The sequence below is a fragment of the Ursus americanus genome, chromosome 25 (genome assembly GCF_024610735.1).
Source record: "Ursus americanus isolate L20-20 chromosome 25, mUrsAme1.1.p, whole genome shotgun sequence".
Classification (NCBI taxonomy): domain Eukaryota; kingdom Metazoa; phylum Chordata; class Mammalia; order Carnivora; family Ursidae; genus Ursus; species Ursus americanus.
The window spans coordinates 44,995,625-45,018,462 of NC_142151.1; the positions used below are offsets into that span (position 1 = coordinate 44,995,625).

Genomic DNA, 22,838 nt, shown 5'->3' on the forward strand with positions numbered 1-22,838 from the left:
AAGTGAGTTGAACGTTATTTCGGGGCATGAAGGATTAAAAATTGATTTAAATACTTTAGGTACATTCGAATATGAATGATTGGTTGACGAGCCAATCACACCAGTTAAGGGTAATATTACTTGGTAACCAATGGCCCCTAAGGGGAGGAGACTACGTAGAACGCCCAAACGGATGACGTTATACAGCAATGCGGGACTACAGACCAATAGCAGGGGGAAGCTATTGCAAATATCCAATCAGAGATACTCAGGGGCGGAGTCTACCAATGCCTAAAGCGAGGAGGCGGGATAAAAAAGCGAGGCCGAAGGTAGGCTGGCAGATACGTTCGTTAGATTACTCCTTTCTGCCCGTGGACGCCGCCGAGTAAGCATCGTTAAAGTCTCCCCTCCCACCGCCGTCATGTCTAAGTCAGAGGTGAGTAACTCGCTGTCTCCAATCTAATTTTCTTCCTCGCTCCTTCCTGAGTTCCGTAGGATGCGGCCTGTTTGGTTGCTTGCGCCGGCTTATTCGGCAGTTCTTCGGCTGCTGCCAGGGCCTACCCCTCCCAAAGTTCAGGTCGCCATTTTGTCCTCGTCGTCGCCATGAGGCCGCCGTCCTGCAACACTTGGTTAGCACGCCGGTTTGCCCCTCCTGCCAAAATACTTAGGCACATTCGATTGATTTTGTTTTATCTTGTATCAGGGGGTGAGTTTCTTAAAGAACAGCTGTAGTTCTTTGCGGGTTATGTATCCTTCCAGCCCAGTCCTTTTGTTGCGCGTGCGTCGGAAAGAGAGGAGGGACGCATGCGCTCGTGGCTTCCCAGCCCCCAACGTACCGTCTCCCTACCGAGGAGAAGCACGTGGCTCGCTGTGACCCAAAAGAACAATAAGGGCTATGTAATATTGCTGTCTAGTTTTGCTTTTCCTCACTGAAAGGTGTTTGACACTATAGCCCCCACGTAACGAGTTTTTTCCCCTGCTCCTAGTCTCCCAAAGAGCCTGAACAGCTGCGGAAGCTCTTCATCGGAGGTTTGAGCTTTGAAACAACCGATGAGAGTCTGAGGAGCCATTTTGAGCAATGGGGAACCCTTACGGACTGTGTGGTAAGACTGGGAAGAGACAAAAGGCCAGTAGAAGTAGTCCATTTACTTGGATTGTTTTGCTGTAATTACTGTGTTTAGAGAGATTGTTAACAGGATTATAGTTCAAAATAATTTGGCAGGGAAAGGTGTGGCTTTTCCTGATTAGAAACTCCTAGTTTTTACGTTAGATCGGTAGTGGGAAACTGGAGGGCTTTGTGTAAAGGGTGATGCGAAGAAAGACTTTTATTACCCTACTCGGGGAGGAAATGTCAAGAGGTTCTGGGGTTTCCCTCTGTATTAAATGAGTTAACATTTCAGGTAATGAGAGATCCAAACACCAAGCGCTCCAGAGGCTTTGGGTTTGTCACGTACGCCACTGTGGAGGAGGTGGATGCAGCCATGAATGCAAGGCCACACAAGGTGGATGGAAGAGTTGTGGAACCAAAGAGGGCTGTCTCAAGAGAAGTGAGTGATATTTTTTTCCTCCTTCTGCTGATTTAGAAGTGTGCTACTAAGTGGACTTCCCATTTGGGGGTCTTAACACATTTTAGTGATCTTCATTAGGGATACTTTTGCTGATGTAAGTAACTTAATTGGGCTTTTTCATATTAGGATTCTCAAAGACCTGGTGCCCATTTAACTGTGAAAAAGATTTTTGTTGGTGGCATTAAAGAAGACACTGAAGAACACCATCTAAGAGATTATTTCGAACAGTATGGGAAAATTGAAGTGATTGAGATCATGACTGACCGAGGCAGTGGCAAAAAGAGAGGTTTTGCTTTTGTAACATTTGATGACCACGACTCTGTAGACAAGATTGTCAGTAAGTATCGGGCATGCACTTTGCTAAGGTTTCTGAAGTCCGTGTTATATTCTAAACCCTGATGTCGTGTTCTCTTATTAATTTTTTAGTTCAAAAATACCATACTGTGAATGGCCACAACTGTGAAGTAAGGAAAGCCCTATCTAAGCAAGAGATGGCTAGTGCTTCATCCAGCCAAAGAGGTGGGTTTATTTGATTAATCCTTACAGATAACTAAGTAATTCCAATCTGTGTGATTTAACGTTTAAAACTTACCTTTAAGGTCGAAGTGGTTCTGGAAACTTCGGTGGTGGTCGTGGAGGTGGTTTTGGTGGGAATGACAATTTCGGTCGCGGAGGGAACTTCAGTGGGCGAGGTATGTGTGGTTATAGTTTACCACTAAGAATTAATAGTAAGGTTATGGTTTGATTATCCCCGGGTGACTTGCCCTCTTGGCAGCTCGTGGTAGATGCAGCAATTGGCCAACATTTCCAAAGTTAAATTTTTCCAAATGTAGTTCTGGCTTCTCACTAACCAAAAGGTTAAATCTTGAGTGAAAAAATAATTTTTGTAATGCAGGAATTGTTCCGTAAAATTTAGATTTAGAAGGGTGTAAATTGTGTATAATCTATATACTTCAAAAAGTGGTTTAAAGTTCTACTCTCTTCCAGGTGGCTTTGGCGGCAGTCGTGGTGGTGGTGGATATGGTGGCAGTGGGGATGGCTATAACGGATTTGGTAATGATGGTAAGTTTATTTTAAGGAGTGCATAGGTGAAGTTTCTTTTTGCAGTCTTTAGACTAGGTTAGTAGAGTAAACTAGTGCATGACAAGATCAGCTCTGATAACAGCATGCTGTGAGCAGGCTTTAGGCATTACACTTGCACAGGTTTTGATTGTTGAATACTTTTGTCTTATTGAGAAGAATTGTATTCTTGTAGGTGGTTATGGAGGAGGCGGCCCTGGTTACTCTGGAGGAAGCAGAGGCTATGGAAGTGGTGGACAGGGTTATGGAAACCAGGGCAGTGGCTATGGCGGGAGTGGCAGCTATGACAGCTATAACAACGGAGGAGGCGGAGGCGGCTATGGCGGTGGTAGTGGTAGGTATCCAGTGATCCAAGTACTTGGTGCAACAGCTAGACTAGCCCTTTAGAGTTTATGCCCGTAAGGGGATTTGATGCTCTTAAAAGCATTATGTGGTACAGTGCATGGGATTCTTTTTTAATGGGCTTGCTAATGCTACCTCCTCCTGGCTTTAAGCTGGGGCCGCCTCACTCCCAAATAAGGTAGATGGATAAGTGGATAGTGGTGTCTTTAATCAGAATTAGATTAGCTTCCAGCGGGATTTAGTATCTTAACTCCTTTGGGATCTTAGGCACTTAGTTGATACATCCAGCATATTTTTGCAGTGCCCTGGTTGGGTAGAGGCTTTCAAGGCTAGACAATATGCTGTAATGCCATGGTGAGTTGGGTAAATCTTTTAAAGTACTGGATTATTCAACTGAGTGCCTTGCCCAGAAAAGGATGAGATAATCAAACTTTGGAGCCACCAGTGTGTGGGAGGAAGGCAAACCGTGCAGTTTTTTGTTTGGTTTTTGGTTTCTTTTGCTTTGAGCACTAAATAGAACTCAACTACCATCTCCATTTTCAAGTAACAGATAAAGGCCCTCTTTCCATTCCTAGGAAGCAACTTTGGAGGTGGCGGAAGCTATAATGATTTTGGCAATTACAACAATCAATCCTCAAATTTTGGACCCATGAAAGGAGGAAATTTTGGAGGCAGAAGCTCTGGCCCCTATGGTGGTGGCGGCCAATACTTTGCCAAACCACGAAACCAAGGTATTGTATATATGCACTGTTGGAGTGCTGGGTATCTATAGCTAGTTCCAATAAGAAATGTGTTAATTTTTAGGTAATGTTTGTATAGACAGTGAAATGCTGACAATTTAAAGCTTTTAGGAAATTTAAATGGGAGGTAATTTGCAATCAAATGGGGAAAGTCATGTGAGATCAAACGCTTAAAAATCTGAACTTTTATTGCCCCCAACTTAAAAACTGTTATTGGAACTTCCAAAGTTTAAAAGGGACAAATTCTGTTCTTAGGTGGCTATGGTGGTTCTAGCAGCAGCAGTAGCTACGGCAGTGGCAGAAGGTTTTAATTACTGCCAGGTAAGTAAACACCTTTTTATGTTTTAAGTTAATTTTTGTAAATGATAATAAACCCAGTAACCCTAATGTAGCTGAGCAGTGCAACATAGTTAACATTATAATTGCAGTAAAATTTTGGATATTAAGTTAATATTTAGATCAGCAAAATTTGTGGGAAACAAAACTTGCTGTTGGATTGTAGCCTTGAGTCTTAATATGTTTAGATTAACAACTTTATTCCATATTGTTCAACAGGAAACAAAGCTTAGCAGGAGAGGAGAGCCAGAGAAGTGACAGGGAAGCTACAGGTTACAACAGATTTGTGAACTCAGCCAAGCACAGTGGTGGCAGGGCCTAGCTGCTACAAAGAAGACATGTTTTAGACAATACTCATGTGTATGGGCAAAAAACTCGAGGACTGTATTTGTGACTAATTGTATAACAGGTTATTTTAGTTTCTGTTCTGTGGAAAGTGTAAAGCATTCCAACAAAGGGTTTTAATGTAGATTTTTTTTTTGCACCCATGCTGTTGATTGCTAAATGTAATAGTCTGATCATGACGCTGAATAAATGTGTCTTTTTTTAAATGTGCTGTGTAAAGTTAGTCTACTCTGAAGCCATCTTGGTATACTACCCCAACAGTGTGAAGTTAGAATTCCTTCAGGGTGATGCCAGGTTCCATTCGAAATTTATTTGCAACCTGCTTGGGCACAGAAACCATTGTCTCCACAAACCTTGGTGTAGTTGAACTGACAGTTAATGTGTTGTGACCTTGGAGTTCACCATTAAAAGGGTCACCCAAGCAAAGTCCTGGAGTTTATTTGGTTATTAATATGATTGTTGGCACATCCTATGCAATATATCTAAATTGAATTATGGTATCAGATAAAATTATAGATGGGATTAAAGCTTGTGTATCATCCATTATCATGTGTAATCAATAAACGATTTAATATTCTCTTGAATGGAATGACAACTGTATGGATTTGGGACTGGCAGAGCTTTGGACTTCCCTACCCACTTACCCCTCATAATGTTGAATGCTTCTATCACGATTCAAGTTCAAAACTCTGCCAGAGAATAGAGACCAGCTGCTGGCTAATGCCACCCCATAAGTCCACAGATTAGAAGTGTTTGGGAGACCTTTTTAAACTGACCAGCACCAGTAAGAATATCTTATTTTTAATACAAAAACAGGCTTACATTAAAGGAAAACAGCAGTTTTACTTTGTCCTGGTGGGTGGGTCCCTAATAGAGGTTTATAGATTAACCATACTATTGAATCTGTTTGGACATTAAAATTACGGAGATGGTGAGGAACCTTATTGTATTCATGTTAACTGCAGTTTTCCTTTAAATATGGTATATCACACAACCATCCTAAAATGTTAATTGTATAGAAAATGATTTCTAAAGCTTTTTACAGTTACTTAATATCCAATCATTGTTATTTGTTACATAGGTTCTTTTGAGCCCTCCCTTTGGTACCCTCAATTTCAGTGCCATTGTACCTGGTAGCATAGAGAATTGTTCTATCACTAGGACTGTGTATTCCATCCCGTGGGTGTGTTACTTGGAAGTTTGGGGAGGAGGGTGGGTGGGGAGTGGATGGGGAGGTGGGTGGGAAAGCATGGGTGATAGTTCCGTGAGTTTGATATTGGCTGAGTTTGCAATGGCAGGTGAAACCTTAACTATTGAGGGAGTTTGCAGATACCTCAGGATTCGTGACAATGCCTTTAAAGATCCAGGAGAGATGTTCAGCTACTAGGAACTGCTAGCAAGTATAGCGCGAATGGCTCCGAGCTCAGACTCTACAGCTGAGAGTAGACACTTGTGGTATGTGGAGTACAGATAAGCCAGGGGCAGGCCACGGCACGCTCCATGAAAGCTAGGAGGAAGTGAAGTTTTCAGTGACCATCGCAAGAAAGGAGGCAGACAAGAGTAAGGCACACCTGACTCTTAGGACTAGCAGTCAGAACCAGGAGGAAAGGTTTTATTGCTATGCTGGTAGGTAAGAACAGATTTTACTTACATCCGTATAGTGTTACCTAAATTCCAGTTTTCTGTTACATTTTCCTTAATATATTGAGCCAAAATTAGTCCAGTTAAGCTGAACTTGATTTTTCTGGAGATCAATTGCTTTAAATTGACACCCTAAACTTGGCTCCCAAATGAAGGAAGTGAACACTAATTCCACTGTGACAATATATTTTTGCCCTTTAATTTTGATTATTTCCAACCTTCCTTTAAACCATTTCTTTAAAACAATGGCTCAAAGTAATGCATTAGAATCTTCCCCAAAACATGGTGGGAGGGAGGGTGGACCATTAATTTTGGGGGGTGGGGGATTTACCCTGAGCTGGGACTTGGTCTCAGAAAAGCTAGTTCTAAAGGTTGTTTACTTTTCTAGGGAGGAGTCTGCTACTCCAGGCTAATCAACTCTCTTTAAAAAAACAAACAAAAAAAAACAAACAAAAAAAAACACAAAAAAATCAGAAACTCATCTGTCCAAATTTATGGCTAAAAGGTAAGCTTTTTATGAACTTAATGATCAGCAAGAGTGCTTGGTATTGCCAAAGTAGAGAATGACAAGCTGTGCCTGGGAAGCAAAAAAAATGAGATCTCCTAGTCTGTCCTAGCCAGCAGAATGTCTGAAGCAACTGGGTTCCCAGTAAACAGAATGAGTGTAATTTAGAATCTTTCAAGTGGTTATGTAAACACTGTAACTTTTTTCTTTCTTTCTTGCAGCAACATCCTTAATGAGGACAACCTTTATCTGAGCCACTGCACCTCATTTCACTGCCATGCAGTTGTTAGCTGCTCTGCAGCTTGAATTAATCATTCAGTTCTATGAATGGACTTTTTTTTAATAAAATGCTATTTTAACTTGGTTCTGTTTTGTTTTTTTTCTTTCCCCTTCATGATACAGTAAATCAGAATTTAGCAGAGTTGAAAGTCTTTCCCTTTCATTCTTTACTCATGCTTCCTTGGATCCTTCTAAAGGAACAAGTAAGGCTTTACATTAGGTATGTTAAGAAAGGTGGGACAACGTAAACATCTTAAAATCACAAATTGAAATTGAGATTAGGGAGGAACAATTATGTGGTTGGGAATGGTTCTCCCACCCCTCCCCAAGCTAAGAAATAAAGTGGTTCTAATATCATATATTAATATATAAAAGTTTATCCTAGCATCATGGTTTAGTGAAATCAAACTGTCACTTGCTGCAGGAGTAAATCTTGGCCCACGCAGAATTAAGCTGTTTACAATTGCTCCTCAAGTATTTATTGGCCAGCTATCTCCAGCTTCCAAAAAATCTGGAACCAGGTTAAGATGAAAATGGAGGGGAAGATCTTCAAATTTTTTGAAAGTAACCCAAAAATTTGGGACCAATAATTTAACCCCTTAGCAATGCTTGAACTTTCCCATCTTCAAGAACTCAATGTTCAACCTAGTAAAAGAGTAGAGAGGTGTAAATGTATAGGCAGTCTTCGTTGTTAACAGTTCTGATTTAAGAATCTAACTTTTGGTTTCAAGTTACCAGAACAGGTTTCTCTCCCAGTCATAGTTTAGAAGGACAGGTCAACTAGGGCCACCAAGTGTGCAAAACATTCCTATTGAAGGAAATGAGGTTCTGCTGTCACATTCTGTGTACTTTGCTACATGCTCTACAAACACAAGGTTGCTAGTAAGTTCAAAATGTTCAGGTGATGACCTGTTTCAAGTTTTTGCAACCTCTGGAACCAGAACCCAGGTCACATTCCAAAGCTATCCACCTTTTGCTTTAGTTAGCTATGTACCAAGTTAGGTTACCCGCTACAATATATCTTTAGTGGGGGCGGGGCATTTCTCCCCATTTTTATTTCCAGGGCCTAGAACGGTACTAGAACCTAAGTGCTCAGTAAGTGTTGGATAAATGAAGGTCTAAATTTGCCTCTGAATTACCACTTCTGGGAGCTTACTTAGAAGTGAAAAAAAAACCTTCACTGCCTGATGTCCCTCAAGTGAACTAATAATACTTTCTGAACGGCTAATCCCAGGCACTCCCTTTACAACTTGATCCTGTATTTTCAGTTTTGAGAAAGTTGACGAACTGTTTCCAGATCTATTAGGAATCAGAAGCTTTAAATTGCTTTCATTCCCTAACCTAGCTTAGAGACCACGTTTCTGAGAATCTGTAAGCATAAAGATTCGACACATCCATTGATCATTGTCTGCTCTTCATGTCTCACAACTGAGTGTCTATCAGAACTCCAAAGTGGAAATAAGTTTTCCTTATTTCCATGCAGCTAGTAAAGTTGAATAGAAGTAAAATACCCCAAAGAGGTAATTCGTGTAATTCAGTGACTGGAAAGATCAGGAACCACCCAACTCCATCCAGGGAGATGAAGGTGTAGTGTCAGAGAAGTTTGATTGAACTTTGATATGATAAAGGATTCTAGAACTTAATCGCATTCTGCTTCAAGAAAAAAATAAGAGACCCTAGATCTTTGAGGATCTAGAAAAGGGAGGCCCCAAAACGGGGATTGGATAGTGTGTCTCACACAACCGTGGAAACAGAAAAGTTCACCAAAAGGCATAACCTACTCCACCGGGGAGCAGGTTTTGCCCAAACTTGGGTATGAACTCCCTTGAAACTATGGTGTCCAATCAAATTCTTTCATTCCAATCAAGAGCATCTCGGTCTCTGAGAGAGCTCTGGCACATCAGGATGAGGAAATCCTAGAGAGGTAGGCAGGAGGCAGAGAAAAGAAAAAAGGCCTGTGGGCATTCTAGACCTTTCTGTGCTCCAAAGATTGAGAAAGGAGAGGTCTGAACCTCTGGGACCTTGCACAGAGGGTACAGCCAGCGTTGGCGGCAATCCCCGCTCTATAAACAGTAGGCCCCCAGGGAGGGTGGGATTCCTCAGATCATCCATGACCTCTGGCTCTGAAAAAGGAGACGAAGGTGGTACCTCACACTGCTTAAGCCCAATTTCTTGCGTACCTCTCTCATACAGAGCTTGTCGGGGAAAGCAATGAACTTGGCAGGACTCCCTCGCCACCACGAACAGGCGCTGAACTCTGAGTACTCAGCTCCATCGCCCTCTCTTGAGAAGGAAGACACCGTGGAAGGCCGTTTGTGTAGATCGCTTTATATACCAAAGTTCAAACAAGAGGTGGAGGCTGGAGATGTAGGAAGCTGAATCACGGAAGAGAGATCCCAACCCTCCCCTCGCACACGCGTCTCAAGGCAAGCCCTACTGAATACACCGTGGACCAGCCCAATGCCAGACTTCCCATCGTCCTCTTCCCGTCTAGAGAACCCAGCTCCTTCTGGGGAATACCTTTATCAGAAGGGAATAAAGGAGATCTCCATCACCAGTGCCACCCCTCTGGGCCAGCTTAGCCTGTGGCCTCCATCTTGGCTCCCCGGGGCACCAGGAAGATGGCCCCGTCAGCAGCCTGCTGCAGAGCATACTCTTCAGGGGAGTAGCTGTTGCCTGCTTCATCCCGCAGGTGCTGGAAAATGTCACAGTACAGCTCCGTCAGCTGTTGGCGCATGACCTCCAGGGTCCGGTCGGCCTCCCCTCTGGCCCGGAGAAGCCGTTCCCGCTCGCTGCCCAGCCGCTCCAGTTCCCGCTCCAACTGCACAATGGTCTCCAACTTTCTCTTGCGACAGTTCTGGGCGGCCACCTTGTTCTTGCCCCGCCGTCGGATGTCCCGGACTAACGCCAGCTGGCTCTCCGTCAGTGGGTACCGCGCCAACAGCTCATTAAAGTCATCTACCGGCAAGTTGACAATCTTGTCCGTTGGGAAGGGAATCTTCATGGCCAGGGCCCGACGCTCATCCCGACTCCCCGCCTCCCCCCGTGTAGTGGACTTGGCCCGCACAGGGCCAGAGGAGGGTTCTAAGGCTAAGGGGGTCTCCGCAGGTGGCAAGGCATAGCTGGGGTGGGCCAAGGAGTTGGGCATAAGTGAGTAGGGGTACTCCACTGGATACATCTCTACATACTCGCTGCGCCGCCGACCAGCCTCTGTCCCCTCCAGCTCAAGAGATTCAGCGTCACTATAGTTGAGGGATAATCCTGAGTCGGATTCTGGGTCTTCTTGGGGCTTGGGGGGCCCCGCTGGCAGCCCAATGTCCAGGAGAGCCAAGGGATCTGGGAGGGGCTCACTGAGCAGGCCCGAGAGGGTCAGTGGCTTGGAGACTGGAATGGCCATGTTGCCATAGGAGTATGAAGGGTCTGGGACATGAGATGTGGGTGCTGGGAGCTCATAAGGTGGTGGAGGAAGGGGGAAGCCACCATCTGGGTGGATTGAGCAAGGGCAGTAAGTTGGGGGCGGCGGGGGCGCAGGGTAGGGGGCTGGGGCTGGGGGCTCAAAGGATGGCTCACTCGGAGCATTTAGGCCCTGTAAGAAAAGACACAAAAGAGGTTTTGGAGACAGGCTGAGGAAGAGAAACCAGCTCTCTCTCAGGACCAAGCTGGGTCCTTCTGAAAGACACAGTGAGATAACAGGGGAACAGGAAAATGCTAAAAATCATTCCAAGCTTCTTCTAAGGTTGCAGTGCAGCTCTTTCAAGCAGAAACCAGTTTAAACAGGAATGGAAGTCACTGAAGTCAGACTTCGGAAAGGACTACATCTAACAATGCAACAATATGGAATCTCTTCCTCTTCAGGGGAAGTTCTTACTGCGTTGAAATGGCACGTCTTCCTGTATTTCCTTCAGGAAGACAAGAACTCGTTATCTATGATGACCCCCCCCCCAACCCTTTCCTGCTGTGGTTATCTAGGGTCAAAAGGTCAAGTTCAGATCCTGGCCATGCCCTGGGAGCCCAGCAGAGGGAGCTGCTGAGCAGGAGGCGGGCTTAGGGCAGATCCTGAGGGCCCAGGCATTGTGGCAAGGGAGAGAAGGGGGGCACAGAGCCAGGTTTGGGGGCTGAGGCATCTTGGGGAGCCAGCACACGCTCTACCCTCTCCTCTTCAGTCCCTCTGTCCCTTCCCAGGTGCAGAGAGGAGGAGAGAGAGAGAGAACATGCTGGAAACAGGGCCCCCAACCCACATGGAGGAGCCACCGTGCTCCAGCCCAGATGGGGACAAAGGCATCATTGTTAGGCCAACAGACACCCCTTTGTCCAACTAACAGGAGGCAAGGACCCTGTCATAGTCTGACCCCCCCCCCCTTCTCTAGGCCCCTGAACTACTGCTCTGCTACCTGAGGGAAAGGGGCCCGGCATCTGAAGGCAGGGGGAGGAAACAAGGGAAGAAGATGGGCACGACTGGAGGAGAGGGAATTCAGAAGGGAAGAAAGTGAGAAAAGGAAGGCGGGGCAGGAGGTGGGTTAGAGAGATGTGAGCAGAGTGGCTGCCAAGAGAGCTTACACCCCCAATCAGATCCTTTCTTCCCTACCACTCCTTCCCCCCCCCCCCCCCCGCCCCAGCTCTTCCACACCCTTTTCCCCTTAATATTCTGGTCTTCCATCCAGCTCTCCCTCCTACTCCAGTCTTTCCTTTTCCAGTGCCTGGAACATTCCCTGCTTGCTCCAGCCCCCTGCCTCCGTCCCAGCCATACTCCCTGCTTTTCTGTTTTTTCCTCCCCCATGTTCCCCCAACCCTGCTCACCTGCAGCTCAGTGATGGACATGATCTCTTGCCAAGTCAGCTCCATCTCGCCCAGCTCTGGAGTGGGTAACTGTGTCACCCTGTTCCTGCTCTGCTGGGGAGGACACGGGGGCATCCTACTGGGCCAGGGCCTGGTCCAGGGTCCCCAAAGCCCAAAAGGCCCCAGCAACCTGTGTCAAAGGAGAAACAGGTTTAAGAAAGAAAGGGAAAGAAAGAACGAAAGAGAGAAAGAGAGAAAGAGAGAAAGAAAGAAAGAAAGAAAGAAAGAAAGAAAGAAAGAAAGAAAAAGAAAAAGGAAGGAAGGAAGGAAGGAAGGAAGGAAGGAAGGAAGGAAGGAAGGAAGGAAGGAAGGAAGAAAGAAGGAAAGAAAGAAAGAAAAAGGAGCTACAGGTTAAGGTCTCTCCTGCTAGGGGCCAGCCACTTTGTCCTGCCTCCATGGAGAGCTCCCTGCAGCCTCACCTGAGAGAAGGAGATGCCTCACCCCCCAGTTACGTCGTCCTCATCAACCAACCCCTTAAGCTACAAAGACTTGCTCCACGGCGTGACCTCCTCCTCACCTGCTATGGCTGTAGGCAGGCCCTTTGGGAGCACAGTATGTCTTTACCTTCTTTTTCAGACAAGATGCCTTCCCTTTCCCCTTCTTCTTACTCCCCAAAACTGTATCACTGGCCAGGACAGAAGTAACATCTTCTGGGGGGGCGGTTCCCCATTTTCTGGGACATCAGGGATCACTCCTGCTTTCCTCTTCTGTCCTCAGTTTTCCTCCTCTGTCTCATCTTCCCAAGATGAGAATGGGTGCTTGGGGATCCCCAAGGAGCATGTTGTGGGAAGAGCCAAGCACACAGCCCCTCCCCTTCTCTGAGATACGGCCCAGGCCTGGTGGCTGATAGCAGCCCTGCCTTCTACTCCTATCCTGACTCTGGGCTCCCCTGCTTGGGTCTGATAAGAGGTTTATCAGCTGGAGGCAGCAGAGGAGGAATGGTCTCTGGAGACACTGGACCTCTGTCCTATGTCCCTGCAGGGTCATCTCGGCCATACCCCACCCCACACAGCCAGGCTGCCAGGCTTCCTAAGGTAATATAACAATCGTAGCAAAGACTTATTAAGCACTGTCAAGAACCGTGCGGATGTTTTACAAGCACTCGTTTGAGATTGATTTGCACAAAGATTCTATAAGGTCCATTCAGAAAGTTAGACCCAATCTGATAAAGAGCAGGGGCAGGTCTATACTGGCTGACTCTGCTAGCCTGTACCGGCCTCGCAGACACCTTCCCATCCCACTCCTGCGTCTCCGCGCTCTAAGCCTCTACTGGTGGTTTGGCTCAGTCAATTCTTTCTGTGGTATCTGTCTCTTTTCTCTTCTTCTGGGGGAATATCTCTTTAGAGACTTAAAAACACGGTCCCCTTCAGCACCCCCCCACCTTTTTTGATCTGGGTTCTAGCTGCCAGTCAGCCACAAAGCAGCAGAGTGAGGTTGGGCAAGCCTTCGCACTGCTCTGAGCTTCTGTTTCCTCATTTATAAAAACCAGGGAGTTGGATAAGTGGAACTCAGAGGTCCCTTTCTGCTTGGGCAGCTTACCGTTCTCAGCAAACCCTCACCCCTGCCTTCATCTTCTCCTCTCCATCTGCCCCTCTCCTCATCCTGCCTCCCTATTCCCTGACACCCACCTCCCTGCACCTGTTCTCCCAGCCTTTGACAAGAAACGCCAAGTAGATTTCACAGGGGCCTCCCAATATCTTAGGGCCAGACATGGCACCCCACCCCTGCCATGTCAGTAAAGGCAAGCAGGCTGGGGGTGGGAGAAACTTATAAAAGGACAGAGGATAGGGCTGGATGACCTCAACTTGCATGACATTAGATCACCACAAGGATGGCCTATCATAACTAACTAATATGAATCCACTCTTTGACTTACCCCAAATTAGTAAGAACTGCAAATTATTCTTTTGAAGGAGGATCTCCCCTAGCCCTTGCCCCCGCCCCTTTGTTACATTGCCATCCCCAGAGCTGGGAGCTGGTGTGGGCACAGGCGCTTGGCCAGTGGGCAAAGTGGGTGGGGTGTTTATGTCTGTCCAGGATGCCATTTCAACACCGGAACCCCACCCTCCCCCACCCAGGTTCTGGAGGAAATTGCCCAAAGGCAAAGTGAATGGAGAAGGGGTTTAGGGGGCAGGGACAATGACTCTTGCCTCATAGTCCCTCACACTGCACTGCACCCCCCCCCCAAACTTCGTCCCTCCTTGTATCTTCCTGGATCTGACTCTCAGGTGCAGTATAAAGATCCCGCCCTAGGAGGCAGGAGACCAGGTTCTCCAGCCTTCCAAATGCGTGACTTCCCCATTCAGTCTCCTCCATTAAACGGAGACAGGACCAGAGAAGCTCCCTGCTGCAAGACGCAGTGCACGGCATCAAGCTCAGGCAGTCACAAGCCTGACTGGGCACCGCATCCACTGTTTGACCCGTAAAATCACAGGCTCCTGTGAGCCGGCCCAGCCCTACTGAGTCGAACTCATAGGTGCAGGTACCCGCAAGCAGCATTTTAATAAGCGCCCTAGTGTTTCTGATGCCAGAGGCCCATGCCGCCTTGAAAAATGCTAAACTAGCCCAACCATATGTATTTACAGGAAAGAACACAAAGCCAGAAAAGAGCTGGCAAATGATGTCCAGACTTCTCCTAGCTTCAGAGCCAGGCAAGGCTGGGTTCTAGGCTGCCCTGGTCTCTGAGACTAGATGTCAGCCCCTTCTCGTGCACCTTTGTGACAGGGAAATGAGAATCCAAAGGGTCCCTGCAAGAGGCGGGAGGTCTGACAACAGAGAGTGGATGAGAATCTCCGGATCAGCTCCAACCACCTCTCTGGTGCTGTGGCAAGTTTGCCTCGGGCCAAAGGGGAGTGGTGTGTTTTTCCCTAGACACTCAGTGGTTATTCGTGGTCTCCACACCAGGCATAGGTCCCTCTGGGTCTTAGGAGCCTACCTTTCTAAGGATGGGCCCGGGGTCCTGGGGCTGACCGCTAGTGGTACAGAGCAGGGAGGAGGGTGTAGTCAGAATTGGCTCAAACAGAACATCACAGAGGATGCAGAAACAACAAATCCTGGGAAAGTAGAGTGGGCCTCCCTGTGTCCCTTTTGCTTTACAATAGACAGTTCCCACATTCCATTTTAACCTGCACTTTGAGGTCACACAGCCATCTTCCTCCCTACCAACATGTGTCAGGTAGGACTGGAGCCATCTCCGGGGACTATTATCCTTCCTCCTTCCTCTGATCCTGATGGTCCTACCCAGAAAGCTCTTACCACAGTCTCTGAGTACTCACAGAATGATATAGAGCTTTATATTTAAGGATTCAAGATGAGGACCATTTGTGGAGGGATGTCTTGACGGGGAGAAAGAGAGGGTGCTTGCCTCTGGGATCCTGTTCTGAGGTGTATTAGGCCACTCCACCTCTCCAGGGGTCAAGAGAAGCAGTGGAAGGGTGGGGAGGGATCAGTGAAACCTGGGGTGTGGAGTGGCAGGTGAGCAAGCTATTTAGAAATATTAGGAACAATCCTAAAAGAGGGAGAGACACATAGAAGTGAAATAGAGAAACAGAACGGAGGAAAGGGGAAGAGAGAGAGAGTGGATCAGAGTGAGATTTAGTCCCCTGAGGGCATACATTACTCAAACAGGTGTATGGGAACAAGGGAGAAAGGAATAAGTTTCTATTATCCTCGTTTGGTCCCTAGAAATGAAACGCCAGTCATTTGGGGGCCAATGACTAGAGAATTCCAGCCCCAGCAGATCTGTTAGCACCCTTCTCTTCCTCTGCTACCCAGCCTCCTACTTCCCAATATGCTAAGATTTCCAGTCCAAAGGAACTGCCCTGGAGTAGGATGCCTTCCCTCTCCCTGCCAGTTCTAGCTGAGCTCAACCACCCAGGCCTGGAGAAGAGAAGGGGCAAAGGAGGCAAGACCTCAACAGCCCCACGCCCACCACCCCATCCTTCTGCCATGCTTCTCACCCATCCAGGCATCCAGGGTCTCCAATTCCTCACCTTCCCCCAAATCTTTCCAGCTGGCCAGACAGGGCAGCATGATGGAATGGAGTAGGGGAAAGGGTGGTACCATACACCTAAGAATCTATTGGCTCCCCCCTGGGGAAGCCCCCTGCTGAAGGGTTACTCAGGGTCACCCCCGGCCCTTCAAAGATGCCTCAGAGGACCACTGTCTGGTCCCCATCTACAGCGTCTCACCCCAAGAATCTCAGAGTGCTCAAGAAGCCATCTAGGTCTTCTCCCAGATGAACTCCCCGAGATGTCAAATCCCTAAACCAGGCAGCCTGGGGAGGCCGGAGATCCCCCGGGGACGTGCAGAAACGTGGTGATTTTCTCCCTCTGCCCGCTCCACCTCCCAGCTTGGCGCCTGGATCCCACTGGAATCGCCCTCCCACCCCGCCCCTCAGGCACCTGTGGCGGGGTCCGAGCTGGGCGAGGAGAGAGATGTGGCTCCCGGTGCTGTCTCTGGGGAGGCTGGGCCTGCGCTGACACCTCCTGGGTGAGGATCCCTGCTACCTCTGAAGACGGGGGAGGGCTGCGCCCCGCCCCCGGGCCATTACTGGCGCTGAATGTGGTGGCTCGCCGGAGCACAGGGAGCGCCGGGGGGCGCACCAGCCTCCTCTCAGAAGACCTCGGCCTGAGTTCTCCGTCCTTCCTCCAACCCTCCCCTTTCCCCGTGGCCCTCCTCTCCTCCTGCCCCTTCTGGCCAAGAGAGGAAACTTGAGCCCGGTGTGGTTTCTGCCCACACCCCGCCCCCACCTTGCTCCCGGCCAGCGGGGGCACACATGGCTTCCAGCGCCTCCCAGCCCTCCTTTTAAGCCCAGGAGTCCGGCCAGGCCTGCGTTTCTCCTATTCATATGAATTCCAACCTGGTGGCCCACTCCAAGGTGACCTCTAAACTTTATACAGGTCTAACCTCCTTCCTTCTGCCCCCTTGACTCTCTTAGCGACAGGGAAACTGAGTCATAGCAAGGTGGATGGTAGCTGAAGAAAAGGACCAAATATCTAGTGTCCCAATTGTTTAGTCAGGTGGGCATTTAGGGCATTGCTTTTATTTAAGGAAAGCCTGGGTTCTGGGAGAGAGGTAGGAGAAATGTTTTGGGGAGGAGGGGCAATTGCTGCTTTGATGGGTCCTTTCACCTGTAGCCTTCTCCCCTCCCCCAGCAGCCTCAGATGTCCTAGGACAAAGGCCTCTTTCTTGGCCAGGTTTGCTGTCAGTGTGTGAGGGGAGTTAGGTGTGCACAGGGGCGCCCAGCGGGGACATTATTCACCTCTCTTAAAGGGGGCCCTGGGTGCCCTTTGTCCTCCTTTCTTCCAGGCAGGGCACCCCGAACACATGGCAGCCACATACTCTGGACAGGCCAGCTCATGTGGGTAGAATATCAGGTCCATCCCCCAGCACCCACGGCAGCTCTTTCTCAGGCCAGTAAGTACCCCCAGAAGTCACTCCATCATCCTTTGGTCTCCAACACACAACCCAAGACCCAGGCCCAACAGACCTCTCCCCAGGGACTAGAGGAGTCTTGCTTCCTCCTAGCTTCCTTTTTTTTTTTTTTTTTAAGATTTTATTTGTTTATTTGACAGAGATAGAGACAGCCAGCGAGAGAGGGAACACAAGCAGGGGGAGTGGGAGAGGAAGAAGCAGGCTCATAGCGGAGGAGCCTGATGTGGGGCTCGATCCCATAACGCCGGGATCACACCCTGAGCCGAAGGCAGACGCTTAATGACTGCGCCCCCCAGCCGCCCCGCTCCTCCTAGCTTCCTTGTACTGACTCTCAGCTGTAAGGAAAGTCCTTCTCATGTCTAGCTTCAGTCCTTACAGCTGCAGCTTAGACTTTTCCTCTATTTTTTTTTTCTTATAATAGCTCAACTTCTATTGGAAACAATTAAAGACAGGGAGGCAGATGGATGTCACCCCGAGGCAGAGCTGGCACCCAGCCCACATTCTCTGATAGGATCATGTTCACTGTTAAGATATGGAACATGTTCTGTGCCAGTTGATAAAGAATAGCTGCTGGGAGTCTTCCTTCAAGCATTCCCCACCCTGACACCCCTATATCAGCACCCCAGTTCTCCCTTGGGACCTTCCACAACCAGCAACACAACCGAGCAACTCAAGAGGCAGTTTGATACGGCTTCCTTGCAGCTTGTGTGTATGGGGGGGGGGGCATTGATCAACCCCCACACCAAAGCCATGGTTAAATGCTTTGGATTCCAGCTCTGTCCCAGGAGATCGTGATTCTGTATGCATGATCTATGTAGGACAGGAGGGAACCCATGCCTTCACGGCATGTTACTTGTGGGTCCAGAATCTTTTGATGGTCTGGGCATGAATCTGGGTCACATACCTGGCATCTGGGCATTCAGATATAACTCTCTCAGTGGCATACTTATTTGGGCGCCTCAGAGGGGATGAGGGGCGGTGATAGTCACACTTGTGGCTGATTAAATAATGATATCAGGTTACAGCTAGTGAACAAACATTTACTGAATGAAAACTACCAGCTCAGGACACTGCTGTGGCATTGCAGATACAGCTGTGGATAACACAAACCTCATCATTCATTAATCCATCAACGAATACTTATTGAGTGTCCACTGTGTTTTATACTCCAGGAACACAAAGATGAATAAGACATAGTCTGCATCCTCACTCCCAGAGTAGTTGGGGAATTACACTAATAACGGTCTATATAAAGTGCTATGGAATTGAATTTCTGCTTGATGAAATTCAGGAAAGGCTTCAAAGAGGAGGTGACAATTGAGCTGGGTTGTGGAGAACGACTAGGGGTTCACCCAGCAGAGAGAGGGAGAAGGGTATTCCAAGCAAAGGTATGAAGGCACAGAGGCATAAAACATAGGGTAGTACTTTGGGTCTACTAGGGTGGGGTGTGGGGGTAGGAAGTAGTAGAAGATAAGCCTGGGAAGTTAGGGGCTAGATTGTAAAGTGTCTTGAAAGTCAAGCTAGGGAGGTTGTATTTCATCTTGTAAGCAACAGGCATTCATAGAAGTGTCTGAGGCAGTTTCCTGCATACTTCTGGGGGACAGACATGATCACGTAGGGTGAACTAAGTGAACAGACAGCCTTCACTGAGGCAACTTGGCCAGGCAGAAGTGTCTTTCCCACCTCTCTCCTGCCCTCCTCCTGTAGGAAGAGGCCATGACTGACATTCCCACACTGTGTCCTACCCCCAGAACCCCCTTGACAGCCCTCAGGGGTGGGAATGGTTCCTTCAGCCTCTTCCTCTCAGATTCCTGATGTCCAGAGGCAACAACCTTTTCTCTTCAGTCTCCTTTGTCTGTTTTATGATTAGCGGGGGATTAGGAGCCCGGATGGGTTGGACAGTGCCTGTGGCTTGGCAAGGCAGGATACCTAACATTTTCCCATCCCAAGATTCTCCCACTTCAGCAAAGGTAGCAGATAGAATATGGAGAAAAGCATGGCAACGTATCTTTACTGTTACACCATTCTCCATCCATGCTGCTCACCTATCCCCAAAAGGCTGACTTTGTCACCCCTGATCAGTCCGTCCCCCCCCCCAAGTGCATGTGCACACCACCACCAGCATTAGGTCAAGCCACAAGCAATGTTGCCAAACACCCCACTGGGTTATGCAACCAGCTTCCCGAGCAGGGCGGGGTGGGGAGAGGTGGAACCAGGGGAGGGCCATGGGTCCCAGAGGGAGATGGCTGCCTTGCTTGCTTGCCTGCTGGTCTGACCGCAGTGGCCCCAGGGGGCGGGGGCAGGCCTAGCCCTTTATCAGTGCCCTGCAGGGTTGCACCCGTCACCCCCTGGCTTCCTCTCTCAACAGACGGAAAGGGGAGGCAGCCACAGGAGGCAAGGGGAGGGCTGGGCGTTATCCTAGGCACCAGAGCCTGGCGGTTACCCCGGATGGCTGGGGGAGGTAGTGGAGGGGGTCTGGGACCTGGGAATAGTTGAGGCCCCTCTTACTAAAGTAAATGGAGGCCCAGGTATTGGAGCCAGATCTCCTAAGCCATCCACTGGGGTTTTTCGTTCTAGTTTGGCTAAGGAAGGATAAGATTTTTCTTAAAAAGTGTTTGAGGAGGTTGCTTTCCAGTGATAAGAATTCTTAGAGGATTGACTCAGGGATTGAGGGGGGACTGACCCCACTCTCAGACCAAAAAAGCTTGGGGCTTATGGGTCCAGGGACTTGGGTAAGACTGAAGTTCCCAGATTCTGACATGTAAGAGTTATGCCCTGCTAGCAGAGCCTAGCCCTGAACCCAAGTGGATGAAGGCTGATAGATGAGTCCAGAGTAGCCCAGAAGAAATAACCCGTGAGGCTTCATTCTAAATCTCAAAAGAGACGTGGGCATGGTGTATATAGCAGAATAAGGGAGGACAAAATATCTTCAACCTGGGCTTGAGTCTCAGCATTTCCTGCCTACATGGGCTTGGGTTGCCCGAACTTTCTGAGCTTTCTCTTCTCACCTGAAAAATGGAGTTGATGATGATGATAATACCTATTTAGTGGTGTTGAGAAGATGAAAAGAAATCAATAGGAAAGTGAGTCTGTTATTATTAGGAGATGGAAGAAAGCCTGGAGGCCAGAGCGTCTCAGGGGCTTGAGGAAAAAGACCAGCCTATCTAGAGGCCACACTCCTGTGGGAGAGACACTCGGAACAGAACTGCAGCCAGCCAGTGGGCAGCCTGACTCTGGGAGAGATTCAGGCCTCGGACGCAGCAGCTTGTGAGGGCGGGTGGCAGCCAGACTTCCAGGAACTAGCCCTCAGGCCTTGGCTCTCCCACCAGCACTGTTGGGCGGGGCCGGTTTTAGCCACACAATGGGCACAGGGCCAGCCTTATGGGCTTCAGTCACCTTCCAGGAACCCCAAACCCCTACCCCCAACTCCCCATGTTGCAATCCTTTGCAGGGGTGGAGCTGCCTAGGAAGCCCCACCCTCTGCTCCTCAGAGGATGAGACTTGATGCCTGACTATTTTTTTAATGTTCTTTTTTTTTTTTTTTAAGATTTTATTTATTTATTTGACAGAGAGAAAGACAGCCAGCGAGAGAGGGAACACAAGCAGGGGGAGTGGGAGAGGAAGAAGCAGGCTCATAGCGGAGGAGCCTGATGTGGGGCTCGATCCCAGGACCCCGGGATCATGCCCTGAGCGGAAGGCAGATGCTTAACAACTGAGCCACCCACGAGCCCCTATTTTTTTAATGTTCTTAAAAATATTTTATTTACTTATTTTTCAGAGAGACAGTGAGAGAGAGCCCAAGCAGGGGGAGCGGCAGACAGAGGGAGAAGCAGGCTCCACGCTGAGCAAGGAGCCCAAACCGGGACTTGATCGCAGGGCCCTGGGATCACGACCTGAGCTGAAGGCAGATGCTTAACCTACTGAGCCACCCAGGCGTTCCTTTAATTTTTTTTTTTTTTTTTTTTTTGAGTTAAGTAAGCTCTGTGCTCAGCGTGGGGCTGGAACTCACTACCCCAAGACCAAGAGCCACAGACTCCACCAGCTGAGCCAGCCAGATGCCTGACTATTTACTCCTTTTTTTTTTTTTTAAGACTTTATTTATTTGACAGAGATAGAGAAAGCACAAGCAGGCGGAGTGGGAGAAGGAGAAGCAGATTCCACGCTGAGCAGGGAGCCCAATTCGGGACTCGATCCCAAGACCCTGAGATCATGAGCTGGTCTGAGATCATGACCTGACTGAACCGAAAGCAGACGCTTAACCAACTGAGCCACCCAGGTGCCCCCTATTTACTCCCTCTCAAAGCCATCCTGCTCATTCCAGCCTTCTATCTTTGCTCAAGCCACTCCCCTCCACCAGAATGCTCTGCTTGGCCCTTTCTACCAGCCTGAGGCAGTATGGAGAGATGTGGGTTTGAGTGTCAGCTCAACACAGCACTGTGTATTTAGGCAAATTATTTAACCTCCTCAAGCCTCAATTTCTCCTAAATGGGGAGAATAGAGCTCCTGACACAGGTGATTGTGAGGGATCAGATGAGACGATGTATGTACAGTGCTTAGGCAGAAAGTCCATGAGTGTCGGTTCTTTACATGTACCAAATAATTCATAAACCGATTTAAATGTTTTATTTGCAAATCAAGCCACATGATTTTGTGTTTTATTATATTGCCTTGTAATAGTGATGTACAAAATTTGACTCAGGCCCTATAGCACAAAAGCTAAGAGCATAAATTTGGGGGGTGCCTGCCTGGCTCAGTTGGAAGAGCACGAGACTCTTGATCTCCGGCTTGTGAGTTCAAGCCCCATGTTGGGTGTAGAGATTATGTAAATAAATAAATAAAAACTTAAAAAAAAATAAAATCTTAAAAAAATGTTTTAAGAGCCTGAACTTTGGAGTTGGAAATGCCTGTGCTCTGACAATCACTTTGAGATCTCAAGCAAATTCTTTAATCTCTCCAAGCCTAATTTTACCCACTCAGTAATCTGTGGGATAATAACAATACTTACATGTTATTGTGAGAAGTAAATGAGTTAAAAACCAGGTATGTGTGTTTAATTCAGTGATTCAGTGCCTGGGATATAGTAAGCACTATTAAATGATACATATGTGGCACATCTAATATTATTATTAAATATATTAAATTATTGCATTAAATTGTTGTTAACTAATAGATAAACTTATTGAGAAGGATTGCATTTTATGTTTTGTCTTTTTTATATATACCTTAAGGTGTCTAGTTCTGAGTATAAATACTGTCACTCAATCAACAAATATTGATAGAGTGTTTGCCAAATTGCTAAATTTGGAGGATACCGAGATAACTAAGTTGTGATCTTTTGCCTTTGAGCACTCACAGTCTAATGGTGCAGACACATGTATAAACAGATAAATGGATATGGCCAGTGATGTGAGAATAGATAAATTAGTTTTTTGGGGGGAGCGCCTGGGTGGCTCTGGGGACACCTGGGTGGCTCAGTCAGTTAAGCATCTGCCTTCAGCTCAGGTCATGATCCCAGGGTCCTGGGATTGAGTCCCACCTCAGGCTCCTTCCTGAGCGGGGAGCTTGCTTTTCCCTTTGCCTGCTGCTCTCTCTGCCTGCTGCTCCCCCTGCTTGTGCTCTCTCTCTCTCTCTCTCTCTCCCTCTCTGACAGGTAAATAAATTTTTCAAAAAATCTTTAAAAATAAAAAAAAAATTTTAAAAAATTAGTTTTGGGGGGAACAAACAAAAAGAAGGAACGGTCTCAGGCTTCAG

At 47.8% G+C, this 22,838-nt stretch overlaps 2 protein-coding genes across 11 annotated transcripts; one reads left to right on the forward strand and one right to left on the reverse strand.

The window, feature by feature from the left end:
- The first annotated feature begins 271 nt into the window (after window positions 1-271).
- HNRNPA1 (heterogeneous nuclear ribonucleoprotein A1) lies at window positions 272-6,899 on the forward strand. Of its 6 annotated transcripts, XR_006780221.2 has the most exons (12): window positions 272-415; window positions 966-1,082; window positions 1,380-1,526; window positions 1,674-1,884; window positions 1,974-2,066; window positions 2,147-2,239; window positions 2,535-2,609; window positions 2,803-2,961; window positions 3,545-3,700; window positions 3,965-4,030; window positions 6,420-6,536; window positions 6,758-6,899. XR_006780221.2 is itself a non-coding variant. In XM_045800858.2 (11 exons), the coding sequence occupies exons 1-10, from the start codon at window positions 401-403 to the stop codon at window positions 4,018-4,020; spliced, it is 1,122 nt and encodes a 373-aa protein (XP_045656814.1). In that variant the 5' UTR covers window positions 272-400; the 3' UTR covers window positions 4,021-4,030; window positions 6,758-6,899. The 6 variants fall into 6 exon arrangements, 5 of the variants coding, with proteins under 5 accessions (XP_045656814.1, XP_087712016.1, XP_045656813.1 ...); XM_045800858.2 differs by lacking the exon at window positions 6,420-6,536; XM_087855890.1 differs by having other exon boundaries at window positions 6,420-6,800.
- Window positions 6,404-16,323, reverse strand: NFE2 (nuclear factor, erythroid 2). Of its 5 annotated transcripts, none has more exons than XR_006780224.2 (4): window positions 16,055-16,323; window positions 11,613-11,781; window positions 9,336-10,401; window positions 6,404-7,460 (listed from the first exon to the last, which is right to left on the reverse strand). XR_006780224.2 is itself a non-coding variant. In XM_045800864.2 (3 exons), exons 2-3 carry the CDS (start codon window positions 11,724-11,726, stop codon window positions 9,394-9,396), a joined length of 1,122 nt encoding a protein of 373 aa, XP_045656820.1. In that variant the 5' UTR covers window positions 11,727-11,781; window positions 12,216-13,689; the 3' UTR covers window positions 9,124-9,393. The 5 variants fall into 5 exon arrangements, 2 of the variants coding, with proteins under 2 accessions (XP_045656820.1, XP_045656819.1); XR_015721700.1 differs by having other exon boundaries at window positions 8,996-10,401; XR_006780222.2 differs by lacking the exon at window positions 6,404-7,460 and adding an exon at window positions 7,856-9,140.
- Window positions 16,324-22,838: the final 6,515 nt, after the last annotated feature.

Coding starts and splice junctions, on each gene's coding strand:
- HNRNPA1 (XM_045800858.2), top strand. Junction 2,962..3,544: donor CGGCTATGGCGGTGGTAGTG/GTAGGTATCCAG, acceptor TTCCATTCCTAG/GAAGCAACTTTGGAGGTGGC. Junction 3,701..3,964: donor TGCCAAACCACGAAACCAAG/GTATTGTATATA, acceptor TTCTGTTCTTAG/GTGGCTATGGTGGTTCTAGC.
- NFE2 (XM_045800864.2), bottom strand. CDS start 11,726: ATGCCCCCGTGTCCTCCCCAGCAGAGCAGGAACAGGGTGACACAGTTA. Junction 10,402..11,612: donor TGTCCATCACTGAGCTGCAG/GTGAGCAGGGTT, acceptor CTTTTCTTACAG/GGCCTAAATGCTCCGAGTGA.